At 34.7% G+C, this 19122-nt stretch overlaps 1 protein-coding gene across 1 annotated transcript; it reads right to left on the bottom strand.

Moving 5' to 3' along the window:
* Positions 1-1004: 1004 nt before the first annotated feature.
* Positions 1005-17104, bottom strand: LOC120263925 (cytochrome c-type biogenesis ccda-like chloroplastic protein 2). Its single transcript, XM_039271905.1, has 13 exons — positions 16915-17104; positions 16783-16842; positions 16638-16693; positions 15816-15943; positions 15619-15704; positions 15449-15480; positions 14050-14211; positions 3054-3126; positions 2836-2936; positions 2043-2135; positions 1753-1799; positions 1376-1484; positions 1005-1256 (listed from the first exon to the last, which is right to left on the bottom strand). Exons 1-12 carry the CDS (start codon positions 17069-17071, stop codon positions 1406-1408), a joined length of 1074 nt encoding a protein of 357 aa, XP_039127839.1. The 5' UTR covers positions 17072-17104; the 3' UTR covers positions 1005-1256; positions 1376-1405.
* Between the last annotated feature and the right edge of the window lie 2018 nt (positions 17105-19122).

The following is a 19122-nucleotide window of genomic DNA, read 5'->3' as shown; positions in this document are numbered from 1 at the left end:
CTTGAACCAGCTCTATTGGTTACAAGGTGTATTCTACAAAATATTATCATTTGTTTATTTCTACTTTAATAAAGAGTGAGATTTACATGTTATGCTCTTAAAAAACAATTAAGGTGGTGTTTGGTTGATTATATTTATAAATACAATAGATTTTTGGTTTACATGTTATGTTTTTAAAAAATAATTAAGATGGTGTTTGGTTGAGTGTATATATAAATATAATAGGTTTTCCATTACACTGTAATTAAAAAAAAAAATGTATTTAAGCAATTGTAATGCTTAGATTTCTAATTTGGAAGTTAAAAGTTGTTAATTTATTTTTTTTCAAAAAAATTTAAATTACGTCACCCGTGACCGCTATATATGTTGGTTAAAGCTCACTGTACTTGAATTAGTAACATGCCCTAAGCTGAGGTAGCATGACTGAATAAAATTTAATTGGATTTTTCTTTCAAATTACACATTATCTTCTGGGATGCATGCAAATTTCCTATTATAAAAATCAACACATAAAAGCTGAGAGCAGAGGACTTACATCAGTGAGGGGCAAAAAAATCATGCATTTATCTATAAACAAATACAAAATAAATTATTTTTAATAGAATTCAGAAAAATTAAAAATTGATGATTGTATCTTTGCCCTGCCTAGTCCAGATAAACCCTTTATGACAACAATTTGGTAGGAAATGAAATGAAGATTTTATATTAAAAACTATAAAGAAAATTTAACAAAATTTAAAAATTAAGGATTAATAATGTAAATGATTTAATTTAAATTTTTTTTAAAGAAAACATAAAGCGTAGTGCTTTTATTTATTAATTTTATATAAAGTTTACATTTATTTTACATTCCGTATTGTCATATAACTACATTAACCATCTTATAATATTTTTATAAACTTATAATTTTTTCCCCAGCTCCAACCATTTTGAGGTCGTATCAGCGCTTGTTACCTCACCAAAACTAATACATGTGTAAAAAAAAATTAAAGGCGCCAAAAAAATAAAATAAAAATAATAATAATAATAACAATCAATTTTCTTTATTATACAACATGCTCCATATTACAACAATTGTATTACATTGTAGGAGTGAAATTCACAGCAGAGAAGTGATGCAATTCTACCTATAATAAATTCAGGTGAGGTCAGGTGAGGTTGATCTCCATTTCTTACCAGAATAAGAGCTTCAACTTTCTGTTTCTATAGATCCATTCCTCGGGAACTTTTTCTCCGATCATATTGTAGCAAATTCCCTAACAAAACACACGATAATATAACGGCTTGACGAGGATGGAATCATGCAAATAAATTGGCTTCATAGTACCATACATCTATATGTTTTATAGAAAAAAAAAAGAATTAATGATGATACCAGTAGTGCCGATGTTTCTTTTCTCATCTATCACTGGTTCATGATCATGGCAGCAGGAAACATTTTATCTAAAAAGGTATAAATACCGCCTCCTAGTAATAGCGCCCCGCTGCAAAACAGATGGTATATCAGCCTGCATTGCCGAAGAAACTAAAGTTTCAATTAATGAGGGTGAACAAGTTGATAGGATAAGACTGGTATATAAGATAGTTTTGCTAATTAGGTGAGTAGTAGATGGATCAATAGATCAGATATTCGGACTATCACATTGTGCAAACATTGAACTTCCCTTTTCAATAGCACAGTTAAGATATAAAATGTTTTTATTTGCTTGGATGATGTTATTGCTATAAAGGTATCTGATTTCTACGTCATACCTCATAGGGTTTATCCAGGCGGAGAATTTTCGGAATGAAAGCAAACTCTGCACAGTACAAAGTCTATTGTTATTTACATTCCTAGAATTTCAAGATTATGAAAATAGAGGTAATTAGTGCGTCAAGTCAAACGGGTAATGCTGAATAACAAATATAAATGATCAGAAATTATATCATCTTGATTGCATAATTAAAACAGTGGAAGAGATATCTAATATCTGCGAAAATCTTTCTTCTTAAAGAGAGCATATATAATCTTATGGAAAGATAAGTTATGAGAACAAAAGTACCTGCAATGCACCAGCAAAAGAGGCGGCGAGTAATAGAGGAGCTACATAACCAGTTGTATATGTCAGCAACAAGCTTCCCCCGATCACTGGATCCTGTTATCAAATGACAAGCAATGAGGAACATTATTATCTTAAAAGCGTGACTAGATCTCTATAATATCCTGACAAGGCTGAACAAAGAAATAGAAGAACCAATAGTTAATAATCCACTATTTGGAAGATGTAATTTGACTTATTATTGCAAGATAATGTTCACTTTCTTCTCCTTCCATATGTATCGTGTCAAACAGATTAACTTTTTATCGATAATATAAATCATTGAATAGTATCAGAAAGTTTTTTAAGCATATTTTAATGAGCCGATGTAGGCTACTTTCCTATGCAAAATCAAAGAAGAACACAGGCAATAATTTGTCATCTCACATCGAAACCAGAAACTAAACAATATTTAGGTCTTACAGAACTTCAGTTAATACTTCAAGGCTTGAAGCTGCTTTTTTGACATTCTGATTTAGTTCAACAACTTAGTTAACAAGTTTATACTTCTGATTGCTGGAGCCTGGATATAGATCAAACTTTAAAAACTACATACACCATGAACTACATTTAGGTTTAAAATCCGACTAGAAGTACTATAGTAGGTATCCTTTTACAGAATCCTTTCCATAATTATTCAGAACTTAATATATGATATACAAGTAATGTAGGGAATAGCTTTGCACTCTTGACTGAAAGAATCAGTATATTAATCAAAATCTTGGGAAAATTAATCATTTATCAAAGATATCAATACCCTGGATGCTGCAACATATCCTAGAAGAGTAGCCAGCACAGGGGTACTGCAAGGTGATGCAGCTAAGGCGAATGTGAGGCCTGCCAGATATGCTTGCACACCTGAGATTCAATTTTTTTAAGGATATAAGAACCAATGTGAGCATAATAAAAGTGATAAAAGTTTTTAACCAAAATAATAACCGAAAGTTGGCCACTTGGGGCAGGAACTATATTTACTTGAAGGAAAATTGGATGCAGCAGCCCGAGGATCAAAATTGTCAAAGAATGAGGGAAGTTGGATTTCAATAATCTGCACAAAAGAAGGAACAGATATAAACAATAAGGTGGCAAAGGAAATTCTATGAATAAATTAGAAACACAACATAAGAGACATTTCCTGAAATTTAAATTGTAAATGGTTGGGAAGTAAAAGGTGTATATCCATGAAAGTTTCTAAAACACAATCAACAAAGAAGTACAGCACAACATCCAATTACCAAGTAAATTAAATCAATTGTTGGCGGAGGCTCAAAGATTAAAATAATATAACTCAAAGCAATAAAAGATGAGTTGATAAACAAAATAAATTCATCTTTTGACTGAAGATGTTCACAAGTCATTCGGGTTAATAGTAATTGAACTGATGTAGATTCTTAACTGAAATCAAGATTTTTTTTGCAATTTACAATTAAATTGTGGGGATATTCTTATTGAGATGCTCAAAAAATTCCTTATAATAAATGACCAGACCAAACAAGCTGATGGATAAGTGTAAGTTGACCAATTTTACTCAATATATAAGTTAAGGACCATCATGATAAAATCCACAAATACTTGGCAATCAAGAAATAGAATTTTAGAAATCTATAATGCTTCAGAAAAGAAAGGATGGGAACACCGTATTGGATGAGAAACCATTCAGTAATTTTCAAGGCATGATTAATTTTGGAAGTTTCTGACCAACTCTTATTAAACATGCAAATCAGGACAATCAAGACAGCAAGGCAAACAGACATAATCATGCAAAATCAACAGCTGCAAATCTGAAGGATAACACACTATCAAAGGCAGCAGATTTTTAGGGCTTAAACCTGTAGAAGGAAAGAAGACTCAATCAAATAAGGAAAACTACAGTCAAGAGCAACCAATCATAAAAAATAATGACATATTGAAGGTTATTAACAAACCCAAAATAATTAAGAATGGCATTGCAGAATTTAACAAAGAGTCTTGTTCAGCCTTTAGAGGGCGCTTTGATGAAAAGTTAAGGCTGGCTTAAAGCTCTTAATCCTCCTCAATTCTCAAAATTTTTAAGCGGAGAGAATGGTTGCTGTGATCGAGGAAGAAATAGGAAACCAACATACTTAAATCAGCAAGGCAATGGACAGACAATTGGACAAGCATTTCGCATATTTAAAGGCCATGATGGCCAGTCTTGCTGGTCCTGTTAAATAAAGGCAAGGCAATTATTGTGGACAAACCAGAGGCCCATATCTCTCATCTTGATTCGTACTCCCACTGCACCAATGAAGGTGACGACCTCTAGTTCCTTCGGTCTCCCTACTGCTATGACTGCTTTGCATTAGAAAGAAAATTGAATCCCCCACCTTTGATAAATCAGACCCAATTGGCTGGATCGCAAGAGAATAGAAATTCTTTGAGGTCAATCAAACAGAGGAAAATCAGAAAGTGACTCTGGCCATATAAGCATGCTAGGCCACGCCCTTCACTGGTTCCACTGGCTCCAGCAATGGAAACTACAACTGACATGGAGAATGTCAACCACCGAGCTTATCTAGCAATACAACAGAAGACACACAGACCACCCTTTCAACCAGTTGGTTGCACCCTGACAAACCTCCGCCATCAAGATGTACATCTTGGAATTCACTGAATTGGTAGCCCAAGTCCCTAATTTAAATGAGCAATATTGCATGGATTTCTTTTTGAATGGACCGACATAGGTAATTTGAGTGAGGTTTCATACCCATGACCCAAGGGATCTTATTCTGGAAATGGAGCTTGCCTGCAGCCTAGAGGCAAAGCCATGATTTGTCGAGGTAGCACTAATAGTCAGCCACCACCAACAAAATCAGGGATGAGCTTTAGCCCTGTGTTGGACACCAATCTCCATCGCAACATTAGTCTAGTCAACGCTTACAGCACTGTGTGCCACCCACCCTAACAGTAAATTTGAACCATTGATTTGTGCCATAGACCACGAGACACTAGCGGCAATTTGCAGTGACTAGAAACTCAAACTGCCCTACCTACTCATTGGTACCAGGGTACTAGTTGGCTTGGCAAACCAGGAATACAATGAGCGTTAAAACGAAGGCCTCTACTAGCATTGTCACCAACCATACTCACCTTTACATGAGTGCCCAAATTGGAAGCTTCAAACTTTGATTATAATAGCAGAAAACAATAGCATCAACTTGGCTGATCTTGAGGCTTGGGAAGCCAAGGAAAGGGACGGCAAGCCGTACCTCTCCTAGAAAAAGTTGGCCACTTTATATCTTGACAAATTCAAGAACTTTATAGATGCAACGAATACCATGAACCATAACTCTACTCAGAGATCAGCCTCCTGTTATTTAAATTGATATTGGGGCTTTTCACTATTTTGTTTCTCATTCTCTAATCAAGAAATTAAGGTGGTGTTTGGTTAAATGTAGTTAAAAATGCAGTGGATTTGTAATTACAATATATTTGCAAATCCCTATATTTGAACATACAAAAGGATCAAATCTAGTGTTTGGTTGAATGTATTTAAAGATGTTGGATTTCAAGATTTTGTGTTTGTTTGAAAGAATTTATAAATCTGGATTTTGAAAACATGTGTTTGGTTTGATGTATTTGTATGATACACATACCTATGGTAAGATTACCCCATCTTGGTGATCCTTAAGTTTAATTAATTAAAAAAAAATACCTTATTAAATGTTATTAATTGTAGCAAAAATAATTGTGTATAATTTAATTAATTTAATATATAATTATGTTTTTTAACAGTTATTTTTGTTTTTAATGATTGTATTATATATATTACATACTTTATAACTTTTTCTATTAAAGCAAAATTTTGATAAAAATATGATAATCGGCTATTACTTAAATCTCAAGTGAGATAAAACAAGGCCCTCTCTTTTTATTATTATTATTATTTTTTTCATTTTTTTCCCTCACCACATAGTCATTATTTTTTTTTACACTTACTTACGTGTACATTAAATAATTTTTATATTAAATATGAAAACATATATTCAAGAACAAAACCTAATTAACAAAAGAATGAGAAAGATGATTGATTACCATCTTCTCTTGAATATTGGGCACATTTGCTACAAAAGTAAGGGCATCTCCATGATTTCTCACTTAAACAGAACGTATCATACCAGCTAGAGAAACAATATCAGAAAAGAGCACAATGTCAAAAACCATATGAATGAGAAAGCAAACATAGAGAAAACATCATCCACACTTCAAAAACTAAAATAGCACAGTCTAATTGGCATACTAAAACATCAAAGAAAATGCCAGAAAATCATTATTTACAACCTTGCATTATACCACGATCTTGATTATCATCAGCGCATTCCTCGTCGGATTCAGTGTCATCGTAGCTAGGATCAACTACGGGCTCGTCAAAGGGCCAGAGAACCGGAGACCTGGAGAATGGCAGACCACCAGCGCTTCTTCAGGCACCAGACGCTTTCCTAGACGGGATGTGGATGAGAAAAAAGAAAAGAATTGCTGGGTCGTCTTCTCACACCACACCCTCTCACTGTGAACCCTAGTTTACCCTCATCTTTTTCTCAAACCTCAACACCCTCAAGTGATAGTCACGTGAGGGACATGAAAGTTCAGGATTTTGTTATACGGCAGATTCGGCTATAAAACAAAATTCCTCACTTTCACTGTTGACTGGATTTCAATTTTCTACATGAAAAAAATCCTTTCAAACAAACAAGTGAACTTACCAATTCTAGGGATTTGAAAATACATGGAGTTTTAAATCATGCCAAACAAACACCACCTAAGTGTCCTAGTGATTGCCATGTCAGGCTTCTATGTTAAATTAGGCAATGGTCAACAAGTGACCACCACAAGAAACTTTCGTCCATTTCGGGTACAAATTAGGTCTAATTTTTTGCAGCTGATCATTACTTATTTGAAATAAGAGGCATGGATTTGATACTGAAAATGGCTTGACTTGCTACTTTGGACGAAGTGTGAGCTAATTAGTAGAAAATGACCTTAACACTCAATCATTCATGTAGACCTATTACACTAGAAGTGACCCAAGCTTACACGTTGCATGCAAACCAAAAATGCTTCCTAAACTTGATTCAATCCAAAAGCTTAAGTTGACAGAATAAGGGATCTGGTCTTATATTTTCAAATTCTTATTTACCAAATTATCCAATGTGGGATGTGAGAGTTATTATCTAATGTAATGTATTCCTACAATACATGCTATACTATGTTAACTAGTCACGTTGCAAACAAACCAGACATCCCTTGCTTTGATACCATTTAGATAAAAACTAAAAATATTATTTGGGCATGATTCAACTTAAAAGATTAAGCTAATAAGACAAGAAGTCCATGCTTAAACATTCAAATCTAGATTTACTAAAATTAACCAATGAACAACTTATTAGTTACTTTAATAGTGTATAGCCCAAGAGGGTTTGATGGCCCTTTTCAAGATAACAAATGGTGGTTTATAGGCCATTTATGGGAGACTCATGTAGTGGATGGAGGCTCTAAGTTTGGTGAGAGATTGGTGCCCTGTAAATAGACAGGTTTTCAACAACTCTTGCACCAATTTGAATTAGATTTCAATAACCTAGTGGGCCTACTACCACAAAAAAGACCCTTCAACCATTGTATTATGCTTCAATATGGTGCAAGGCTTGTTTCAATTTGGCTTTATAAGTATGGTCATGCCCAAAATGATGAAATAGAATTGTTAATCATTGACATTCTAGCCATAGGAATTATCTGACCCAGCTCCAGCACATTTTCCTGATTAGTGCTTTTGGTTCACAAGAAGAATGGTAGCTGGCATTTCTGCATAGACAATTGGTAGCTAATAGAGGTGACTACTTTGAATAAATATCTCATTTGGTAATCTAGGAGATGCTAGATAAACTACAAGGTGTCCATTATTTCTCAAAAATCAATCTCCATTTATAACATCATTTATATTAGAGTTCAAGAGTTCAAGAGGATGATGTGCCAAAAACAACCTCCTGAAACCTCCTAACCCATATTGGACACTATGAATTATTTGTTATGCCCTTCGGCCTGGTTGTGCTCCAGGTCCGCCCAGCCAAGTCTGAGGTGACTTACCCCAAGTTAAGTTCTTTTTTCCTTTCCCTGGCAAACCTGTGCTCATTCGTTGCATCTATTTTTTTTTTCTCTACCTTCTCCTCTGCACCACCTAACATCGAGCTTTCTTCACCAGCTCTCCCTAGGTTGGCTCCTTGGGGGAAAAATCCCACCCATATCAGCCAAAACTGTCCTACCTAGCAAGAATGCCAACCCTATGCCTTTTTATTCAAGGAATGGCCTTTCCAATCATTACCTTTCTCCTTATCTTCTACATAATGTTGTGGCTAATGAGGAAGTGATCTTGCTACCTTTGTAGAGGCTGCAAGGGTTGTTATTTCATTTGCTTTGCTGCCTCTAATGATGTTAGCCTTTTCTCCATTCCTAGACCCTATTCCCTTGGACAATGCTTGTACCTTTTTGTGGTTCAATGTATATATAAGTTTGTAGGAGTTTAAGTTTATCTTCATAAATGTTCATGAGTTCCCTAATCTTGTATGTTTGGTTGGAATTGAAGCTTGTGTCTACTTCTTGATCCATGCTTTATTGTGATGCATAGGGTGCATCCATGAACATTCTCTATTCTTTTCATTTTTTTCAATTTTTTTGTTTTTTGTTGTGGTTTGATTTCTAGTGTTTGGAGGCATGGCCATAAGGTGTTTTGACATTTTGCCTCACCTCACAGAGAATCAAATCTTCAAACAAAGAAGAGAATAACCCAATTACAAGCAGCTAAGCCAATGAAACAACAATCCTTTAAACATTACAGAGGTAGCAAGGCCACTTTCTCACTGGCCACACCATTATGTAGAAGAAGATAAGAAGGCTAATGGTCGGAGAGGCCATACCTAGAATAAAAAGATATAGGGATGGCATTCTAGCTAGGTAGGGCGGCTTCGGCTGCCATGACCAGGATTTTTTTCCAAGGAGCTGACCTAGCTCAACTTGGCACCACATATATAAGGGTGTAGTCATAGGGCTGAAAGAAATGGGAAGGATGAAGATATAGGGTTTGAAAAAAAAACCAAGACAAAAAGGGAGTAAATGAAAAGAAAGGGAAGGAGTTAGTGAAGAAAGCTCAATGCTAGGTGCTGCAGAAGACAAGGTGGAAAACAAAAAAGCTGGGCAAGGGATGGGCATGGGTTTGCTAGGGAAGGGATGGGAAAATCAACTTAACTTGAGATGGGGTCCGCAAGACTTACAAATACTCCTATAGATGATATTCTTTGGCCTACCACCGACGATTTGTTCTTCAATTTTTAACAATATATAGATAAATAGTTCATCATGGAACAACCATTTGCAGGTGTTGCAAGACATTCAACTTAAGGCTAATAAAAAGAAATGCCAAATAGACGAACAGGGATGGAATACTTGGGCCACTTGATCTCTGCCTCAGGAGTAACCATGGATCTTACCAAGGTACCAGTAGTACTTTGTTGGCCTAGTCTATATTCTATAAGAGTTATTTGGGGTTTCCTAGGATCAATGCTTTATCAAGAACAAAGGTTGCATCACCTAATTGTTGACCATCCTTCTCAAGAAAGACACCAAAGCTCAACTTTTGTGGACTAAACCAACCAAGAATGCCTTTCAGGAACTCCAACAGACTTTTATATAGCTCCAGTATTAAGGAGGTTGTCATCAAAAGTGACACCTCAAGCAAAGATCTTGGTATGGTGTTGATGTAGGAAAGGCATCCGCCAGTAAACCTTAGCAAGATATTATCTGAGCGGTCCCTGGCCAAATCCCTTACGAGAAAGAATTGATGGCTTTAGTTTTGGTAATACAACACTAGTGACCTTGCTTGGTGGTTACAAATTTATGATCAATGCAGCCTCTGGTATCTTCTTCATAAAAATTAAAAAAATAAAAAAATAATGGCACGGCTCAATGTAACTGGATGCAAAGCTATTAGGATATGATTATTGTAGTGGTGTACAAGACAAGATGTTTCAATAATGGAACACTCTTTCTCCCGTATGATGATGCTAAAGAACTTGTTATCCTCAGTGCTCCTCTTTGGTCGGACTAACCAACAATGGATGGGAGGATTAACATAGATCCAACTCTCAAATTCATTGTTGATGCACTACAATAAGACCTAGGCTCACATTCTCCTTACTGTTTGATTTAGGGGCACATGTTCTTTCAAGGTCATTTGGTACTTCTGCCAAGCTTCCTAAAGCTCTAAGCTATTGCCGAATTTCACTCCACCCCAAATAAAGGTCATTCCACAGTATACATAACCTATTGCCAGCTATGGCCAAGTTTATACAGGAGAAGCATGAAGAAAAATGTTCAACACCTTGTGATATCCTATTTAATTAGTCAGAAAGCCAAGTATGAAGTGTTGTAGCACACTGGCCTCTAAACCATTACCAAATTTGGACTCTATACAGGATGACTTATCTATGGATTTTACCTTTCCAAAGCACTCAGATATGATTGTCTTAAACCACAGTAGAGCTTTTTACTCGAGAGATAATTCGTGTAAATGGCCTACCCAAGTCCATTGTGAGTGATTGAGATACCTTTTTGAGCAACTTTTGGTAGGAATTATTCAAATTGAAGGGTATGACACTTAAAATGAACTCTTATTATCACCAGAAAACCGTTGGCAAGACTAAGGCACTAAATCGTGGTTTGAAGACATATTTCAAGTGTTTTGCTTCAAATAAACCCCGTTCATGGACCTACTGACTATCTACGATTGAGTATTTATATAACACATTATATCATTCCTCTGCTGGCTACACCCCTTTTGAGGTCATCAATAGGTGGCCTTCTCCAAGAGGGCAACATTTCCTTCCATAAGAATGTTGAGTTGAGTTGAGTTTGTCACCTTCTCTTTTGGACCAAGATAAAATCCCTTAATAGTTCAAATATAACCCCCAATGGGGAAAAATTGCATGTAAATAAATGCCAATTCACATAAGTGAAATGCCAACTTTTCAATAAGGGACCGAGTCTTCTTCAAACTCAAAACCCAACGTCAAAATATAGTAGTAGCTAGCTTTTGCCACAAATCCTCTACTTATTATTAGAGGGGGGCCCGAACCCAACTCGGAATTGGCCTACCTACCTGTAACTGGCTTGTACTATAGCGGGTCTGGTTTAGGAAACCTTAACCTGTGACTTGATGAGCCAACCTGCCGGGTTGGTTTTTTTTTTTTAATTTTTTAAATTATATCAGGAAAAATTATAAAACTTTGACCCTAACAGTATTTGAACTCGCGTCCGTTCTTCACTCAACATTCATCTAATCACCTAAGCCAAAGTGTTATACTACTTAATAAAATAAAATAAAATAAAATAAAGACCAATATATAGCTATTGGGCAACTTGGGTTGTGCGCAGGGATGGCAATGGGGCGGGCGGGGCGGGGCATGCCTCTACCATCCCCGCCCCGCATGGTAATAAGCGGGGCACCGGCGGGCAGGGGCAGGGGGGCACCGGCGGGGCACTATTCCCGTCCCATTTTTTTGTTTTTCGTTAATCTCCCGCCTTGCTTATAGTTATAAATAAGTATTTAAAAATTCTTAAAAAAACATTTATAAAAATAGATTTATTTTTATAAAAACATATATTTTTAAAGACAACTCATAAGAAATTTATTGAAAAATTTTTAAAAAAATTCATTTACCCTATACATTATATAATATTTATAATAAATTAAATTATTATCGGGCGGGCGGGGCGGGCGGGGCAAGCAAATACCAAACCCGCCCGCCCGCTCAAAAATCGAGGGTGGATCGAGGCGGATCGGAGCGGGAACTTCGGGGCGGATAGGGTTTTGACATCCCTAGACTTGTGCGTCCTTTCAGTTCTCTGAAGATATCAATGTAGATATAACCTTCAATGTCTTTGAATGGTGGCAAGGTAATAGAAACCCACACCCTATTTTCTCATTAGTTGTAAAAGACATTTTGTGTGCCTTACGCCTATTATAGCGTGTGAGCAGACTTTCCATACAAGTGGAAATATGTTGGACATGACATGTTTCCATTGTTGCAACAAAACATCAAAATTCAAGTTTGCACGGATAGTTGGAGGCGTGCTCAAGTTCAGCAACAAGAAGCAGAGATGGGAAGTGCAAAAGCTAATGGCCTCTTCACTAATAACATCGTAAGTACAACAATAGCGACCCGAAATCCGAGTAAGAGCCAGAACCTTATACTGACAAATAAGTAAGTGGTTGACAACTCCGATCTAAGGTAAGAGAATTACGCAGGTTTTGATTTCTTTCACGCCTAAGAGGATATGTGGGCAACATAATTCGATTGGTAAACGAATTAAGAGCAAGCCTTTCATTTTTTAAAGTTATATTGAATTATTTTGCATTGTCCCAAATTCTTCTGATTTATTAGAAATTATTTTTAAATTTTTTGACCTTCTAAATTAATTTTCTTAAAAAAAACCCACTTTGTGGTTTTCTTTTTATTGATTTATTTTTAATGACACCACAACAATGAAGTGCAAATTGCTTAATCAAAGTGTTTGGTGGATATCCTGGACATCCCAGGTTCAATCCTCGCCCACTACATGCTGTAATTTTTTATATCCAATTGGCTGAATCCGTCCAGAAAGCAAGCCAGATCTAGTTCACCATAATGGTGACCTGAAGTTGGCAAGTTAAGCCCACCGGGTCTAGCTAACGGGTCCATACCCTCCTTTACCCATTACTATGGGTCCTTCAAGATCTTGAAGATAATTGGGCCAATAACTAACAAGATTCAATTAACAAAGGATAATTGGGTACACCATCTTTTACGTTTCACAACTCAAATCTGTCATTAGCTATCACTCAGTCGAGTCTTCTCTAATTGCGGTTTTAGCAGTCATTGAGGAGCCCATCTTTGACCCTATTTCTGTACCTTAAGTTCTGGTCATTTGCAAACAACGGTCTTCGAAACGAATCCACTTAGAAAGATAGAGATGATCTCAGCCCTTAGTTTCTTGATTTCCACCTTAAGGGCAAGGCAATTTTTTATCTAGCGGGCAATGTTACACATGCAAATCAGGGCAATCAAGGCAAACAGAGATAATCATGCACAATCAACAACTGCAAATCTGGTGGATAATACACAAAATCAAGGGCGGTAGATTTTAAGGGTTTACACTTGTAGAAGAAAAAGGGATGGAAAAAAGAATTAATCCAATAAGGAAGACCACAATCAATAGGATCCAATCAGCTAAAATAATGATGATGCATTGGAGAATATGAATAAACCCCCTAATAACGAAGAAGGACATTGGAGAATTCACCAAACAGTCTAGTTCAGCCTTTTCGCTTGGTTTGAAGACTTGTTCTCCTGATTCTTCTTAAGTATTCAGTTTTGGTTGTTAGCCTTGTACTAAAGAATTACTATTATCAATATAGTGCCTTATTCTTCCTCCAACAAACTCTCATAAGGGATAGGGATTGAAATTCTAAATTATAAGTTAAAAATTTACAAATCAATCAACTTTATCTAGTAAATACAAAGCCAAGTGGGTTAAAGTCATCCATTTCCACCAGCAACAATATTTTGAAAATATCCGGAATGCATGGTATTTTGAAGAATGATTTATATGGACAAATTAATTAACATAGGGTAGATGATAACACAGACCTAAATGTAGGTTATGAGGAGGGACAATACTCATCAATGTGAAAAGAATGTTACGGGAAGCAAGCTTAATAATTTATTCCTTTTCAACAACTAGATTAGTATATGTTGTGGCTCATTTAAGATTTCCTTCTACGATAAACCGCCAATGAGATGAAATTTATAAAGCAGCATGTTCTTGACATATAATCCAAAGAGGAGAGCAGGTCACATAGAGAAGATGCAAAGTAAACTTATGTTTACCCAAGAGGCACAGAAAGGGTGTTCAAACATAGTGTTACCTGCAAAAGATTCAAACCCATAACAATTGCAAGTCCTGAAGCAGCCAGAGGAAGTCCTTGTCCTACTTGTCCATATGCCTTTCCAGCAAAAGAAGCAGCAATGCCAAGGATAGCTAATGTAGTTGCCAATCCCAATGAGAAGGCAACTGAATTAGCAACAATCTGAAAAGAACAGATGCAAAGATTGCCAAAAGCATTATAATAGAGAACATGACCTTTAGACTAGATTACAACGAATTCGAAAGAGCATTAGAAGTTCAGCTTGCCTAATACAGAAATAACAGAGAAGATCATAAACCTGATGTGGGAACAACAAAACTGAGGAAAAATAATTTAGCCTTATGCATGTATAGCTAGAGCCAGAATTGGTTTAACAATAATGAAGATTATTGTCATTGATGGCCAAATCCAAACCTCCATTGCCTTACTAATTAAAATAAACAAGAAAAAAGAAAACACAATGTTTTGGGGATGAATTAACCCCATTAATAAATGGAAAATGCAGGCATAGCTAGTACTTCAAGAGTGTAACATACAATGGTATCAATCATGTGTATCTATCAAATCTCCCTAATTAGTTAGTAGGGTTTTATTGTTCATAATTCTTTGCATTCGACACACAAAGTTCCACTAGAGAGTTAGAGTCTAGATAAATGGTCAAAAGTCTATTCTACTATCAGGAAACAATAACTACTGTTGAAGTAGTTGCAGAAGTAACATTATCTAATGTTCATAATAGTATAACAATTACAATCATTCAAACAAGAATGAACTTAACACATATAAAAAGTCACCTAACACTCTAACAGCATTCATAAATAACTGGTGTGTATTAATTGGACAACGAAAATGAGTAAAGACCAAAGGCTGCAACAGTTCATTTGGTCTTTGTTTTGATCATTAAAAAAGAAAAGGAACAGGCCATCGTTTTTCTTGGTCAAGTCCTATATACATTCTTTCAAGAGATGGCTACCCTGCTAAACTCAACATAATATTTGTGCTACAAATGGTGTTCAGGAATTCTACAACAACAACAAGCCGTTAGTCCTAACAATATTGTTCACAAACACTCTACGTAGGAATCACAGGGGACTACTTGCATGCAATGGAAGCAGAACTCTTATGCCACATAGATGAGCAAAAAATTTGATTTTTTTAAAAAAATAATAAAATGAGAAGTAAATTATCAAACTTCATTTAGTTCACCATGATACTGACATTTAAGCCAAGAGATAGTTCTACCAACGAAGTCTCTAAAACTTTCATTTTTTATTTTGTACCCAGCACTTAAACTAACTTAAAGAATACAATAATATGACATTTTTCTTCAAGGACATATATTTGAATAGGATATAGTCTTTTCAAACAAGAAGAAATAAACTTTGAGAAGAATAATTACCTCTGTGCGACTTTTGCCAGAGCCAAAAGCACCTAAAAGAATTTCAGCAGCAAGAAATAACCATCAATTAGGCCCAATAACACATCACCAACAAGTGTCAGGCAGTGCCAAGTTTCAAAGGATTGAGCCATGTGTATAAGACTAAATTAATAAGGGTTATCAAGACATACCAATGTAACCCAAGGTCAGTGGCAAAACACTTAATGTACAGGGCGATAGACTAGTTACAAGCCCTGCCCCAAAGATGACTGCTAAACTGCCAAACAGAAAAAGAAATCATGCATGGATGAAAATAGAAATAATATTCTCAATTTCACTACTACTGATGCAAAAAAATAAATCTGGAGTAGAATATAGAATATAAAACCTGCTAAAACTGAGAGCTGACAACTGATCCTGAACAGCTTCATTAGCCTGTTGTCCAGCAGAATATAGAAAGCCTCCAAACCAATCCCCAACATTCAAATCAGCCAAAAATGGGATGTATGCTACTTCCTGTCTCAAATGAAAAAAAAAAAAAATTATTTCCTGAGAACATTTTTCACAATTTGACAAATAAAAAAAAGATACATATTAGAAATATTACTGACTAATAGGACAAATCAGCAAAGAATATATATTTTTTTTTAAAAGCCAGGAATAATGTATCACAAATTCAAAGTCAAACACTACTAATTGGGATAAAAATTCAAAAATGAGAACCTGTTAAAAAGTTTATTGTACCACATAAACTTTGTGATTAGTGAACTACACTTTAAGTTTTAATCTGTTAATTTTGATTTAAAATATAAATTTATTTTGTATTGATCAAGAAGTTCACTACTTTTGAAGCAACCTGCGTACAATGACCATCACGATATTCTTTTGAAAAACTCCTCTTAAAATTTTTGTCAAATTATGTGTGCGAATCAACAACAAAACCTCCACAAACTTCAGATACTCTACCTTAAAATCTCTCATACAAATTTCCAGATTGACTTGCACAAAGCCAGGATACATTTTGTCAAGACAATCTCTGAGAACTACATTCCAGCATCTTGAACTACATTACTTAATCCGATACAAGACCTCCTTTTCAAACTCCATCTAAATTTAGTTGATTTGCTAGAGTTTATTCAACCAACACATGATAGAAATAATAAAACTAGCTAGCAAGCAGTGCATAGAAAGCCAACTGGTAAACACTGACCATGATATGATTCAAAGGCAAAGCATTTGCCGCACCCTCGTGAAGCATAAACCCCGCTGAACATAAAGACCATGCTCATAAGCATTTCAACAGACACCTAACATGCACCACAAACCTCAAACTCCAAACAAAAAAAGTTCAGAACCTGCCCAAACCGGAGACGATACTCTGAGCATCTTGGCAGGAAAACCATGTCTCTCAACTCCTGAAACGACGAATAAACCATTGATTCACGGGAAAAACAAACAAAAAAAGCAGAGATCGAACAAGAAGAGACCTTTCTTGGATGAATTCGTGAAGGCCGAGAAGCGGGGATGAGATAATACGCCAGGAGCTCTGGAGAAGAGGATAGGAGAAGACAAAGGCATGGTTCTCGGCGAGAAGGTTGAAGACGATGGAGTTTGGAAACGCGCGGTGAGAAAAGAGGACGCCATTGCCAAGGTGAGCTAAGCTCTGGTGTTGGTGTCAAAACGGGTTAACGGATTAACGGGTTGGGTTGATAATCCAACCCGTTTACAAACGGATCAGTCCCATGTAAGGAATATACCCGTTAAGCCTATCGGGTTAACGGGTTCACTTAATAATCTTACCCGTACCCGAGGCTTTACACCACAATATTAAGCCACTATATTTTTTTCTTTATATTAAAGCGCATTTTTTGTTGCTATTTTGTTTTCTAATGAACAAAATTGAATTAAAAAAATAAATAAATAAATAATATTGTATAATAAATAGATTGAAAATAATCTTAGTTATTACCAACATTGTCAATTGTTTGGATGACGGAATATGAATAAAGATAGAAATAAAAATTTTCTTTGATTTTAAAAAAAAAACTTGCTGGAAATGTAAAAAGTTAAAAGAAAATGTATGAGAAAATTATCATTATATTCTTAATATAAAAAAATTGATATATATATATCACATTAATCATACAATATAAAAAATAATATTTTTGGAAAAATTATTTGTGAAATTTTATTGCTTTGCTTTTTAATATTTTACAAATTGATTTATATAGTTTTTTTTAATAAAAGTCTATTGTTTGGTGAGTTAGTTTTTCTCCAAATTAGTATATTTAGTCTAAAAATATTATAGTTTTAGCAAACCTATTTATAAAATTTTATTGTTTAGCCTTTTGGCATTTAATAAATTGGTTAAATAATAATAATTTTTTTAAAAAAATTATTGTTCGGCAACTTGATTTTTTAAAAATTAGTATATATGTTATTTAAAACAAAATTTAGGAATACATTTATAAAAATCTAATATTTGTCTCATTCACTTTTTACTTGTCATCTAAAATTATTTTTAGTTTCTTTTAAAAATAATTTTGGAAAACAATTTTCTGGCTCTACGACTGCTCAAATAGAATTATTTATTTAATATTTGTATTGAAACAAATTCCTTTATTTATAAATATGGGAAATCTCATTCAACATTTTGATTTTTATGATTAATTATTATAATTAAATATTTTCAAATGTAAAACATTTCCCATATCATTAATCATTTCAATTACCATAGATTATATATTTACATTACCTATAGGACGGACTTATAACTAACTATTAAATTAACTAATTGTTATGGGATCTGATTATTATAATTAACTATTAAATTGAATAAACACTTTACTTACAATTAAGTATTTAGAATAAACAAACTTTTTACTTCTACAATATCATTCATTTTATAATGATTTTTTATTGCAAAATATTTTGAATTTCCTTGTAATAAATTAAAATTATTATAATTAATTATTTAAATTAATGGCTTTCAATTATAAATATAGCAATAATCCCAACGTGATTAGTCAACTTTAACAATGATTTACTAAATATTTTAATCTACCAATGATAAACGTCCACACCTGCGACCCATAATTCTAAGGATAGCACTCACGAACAAAAATTTTTTTCAATGAAGTTGACAAATGACAAAAAGAAGGACAAACTAGTAAAGAAGTGTACCAGTTATAGTGAATTGACTAACCTCCTAAAGATAAACTCCCCCACCATACAGTCCTGAAGGGGAGAAGAAAAGGTATTTCTCAAACAGAACTCTCATAGGGGACCCAGAATGTGAAATATAATTTAAGAGACTTAAACTCAAGACCTTTCAATTATTAGCACAAGTAGTTATCAGTAGGTTAGTCCACAATATCTACTCACGGACAAAGTCTTCCAAAGTTTTAATCTTTCAAGCCACTTCAAGAAAATTAAAAAAACAAAGTAATGAACATAACACACTATTGGTTCCATGCAAACAAACACAAAGTAGCAATCATGTATAACATCATCCAAAGTTTTCATAAGTACATATCAAAATCATAAATAGTGTTCATTGCAAACACTACTACTTCAATGAGAGGCTATCATTTAAGAAATTCCTTGCTTGCACTACTACTTCATTGAGAGGCCACATATTGCTATTTGATCCTCCTTACTCTACAACCAATCAATTATGAAAAAAAGTCAATGAG

This window comes from Dioscorea cayenensis, chromosome 6 (assembly GCF_009730915.1).
Source record: "Dioscorea cayenensis subsp. rotundata cultivar TDr96_F1 chromosome 6, TDr96_F1_v2_PseudoChromosome.rev07_lg8_w22 25.fasta, whole genome shotgun sequence".
Taxonomy (NCBI): domain Eukaryota; kingdom Viridiplantae; phylum Streptophyta; class Magnoliopsida; order Dioscoreales; family Dioscoreaceae; genus Dioscorea; species Dioscorea cayenensis.
The sequence above is the reverse complement of the archived record's forward strand: the minus strand, read 5'-3'. Positions and strand labels throughout refer to the sequence as shown.

Excerpts from the sequence above, each read along its gene's own strand:
- LOC120263925 (XM_039271905.1), bottom strand. The coding sequence starts at position 17,071 with ATGGCGTCCTCTTTTCTCACCGCGCGTTTCCAAACTCCATCGTCTTCA. Across the intron at positions 16,843-16,914 it reads CACGAATTCATCCAAGAAAG|GAGTTGAGAGACATGGTTTT; the intron begins GTCTCTTCTTGT and ends TCGTCGTTTCAG. Across the intron at positions 14,212-15,448 it reads CTGGCAAAAGTCGCACAGAG|ATTGTTGCTAATTCAGTTGC; the intron begins GTAATTATTCTT and ends TGTTCTTTTCAG.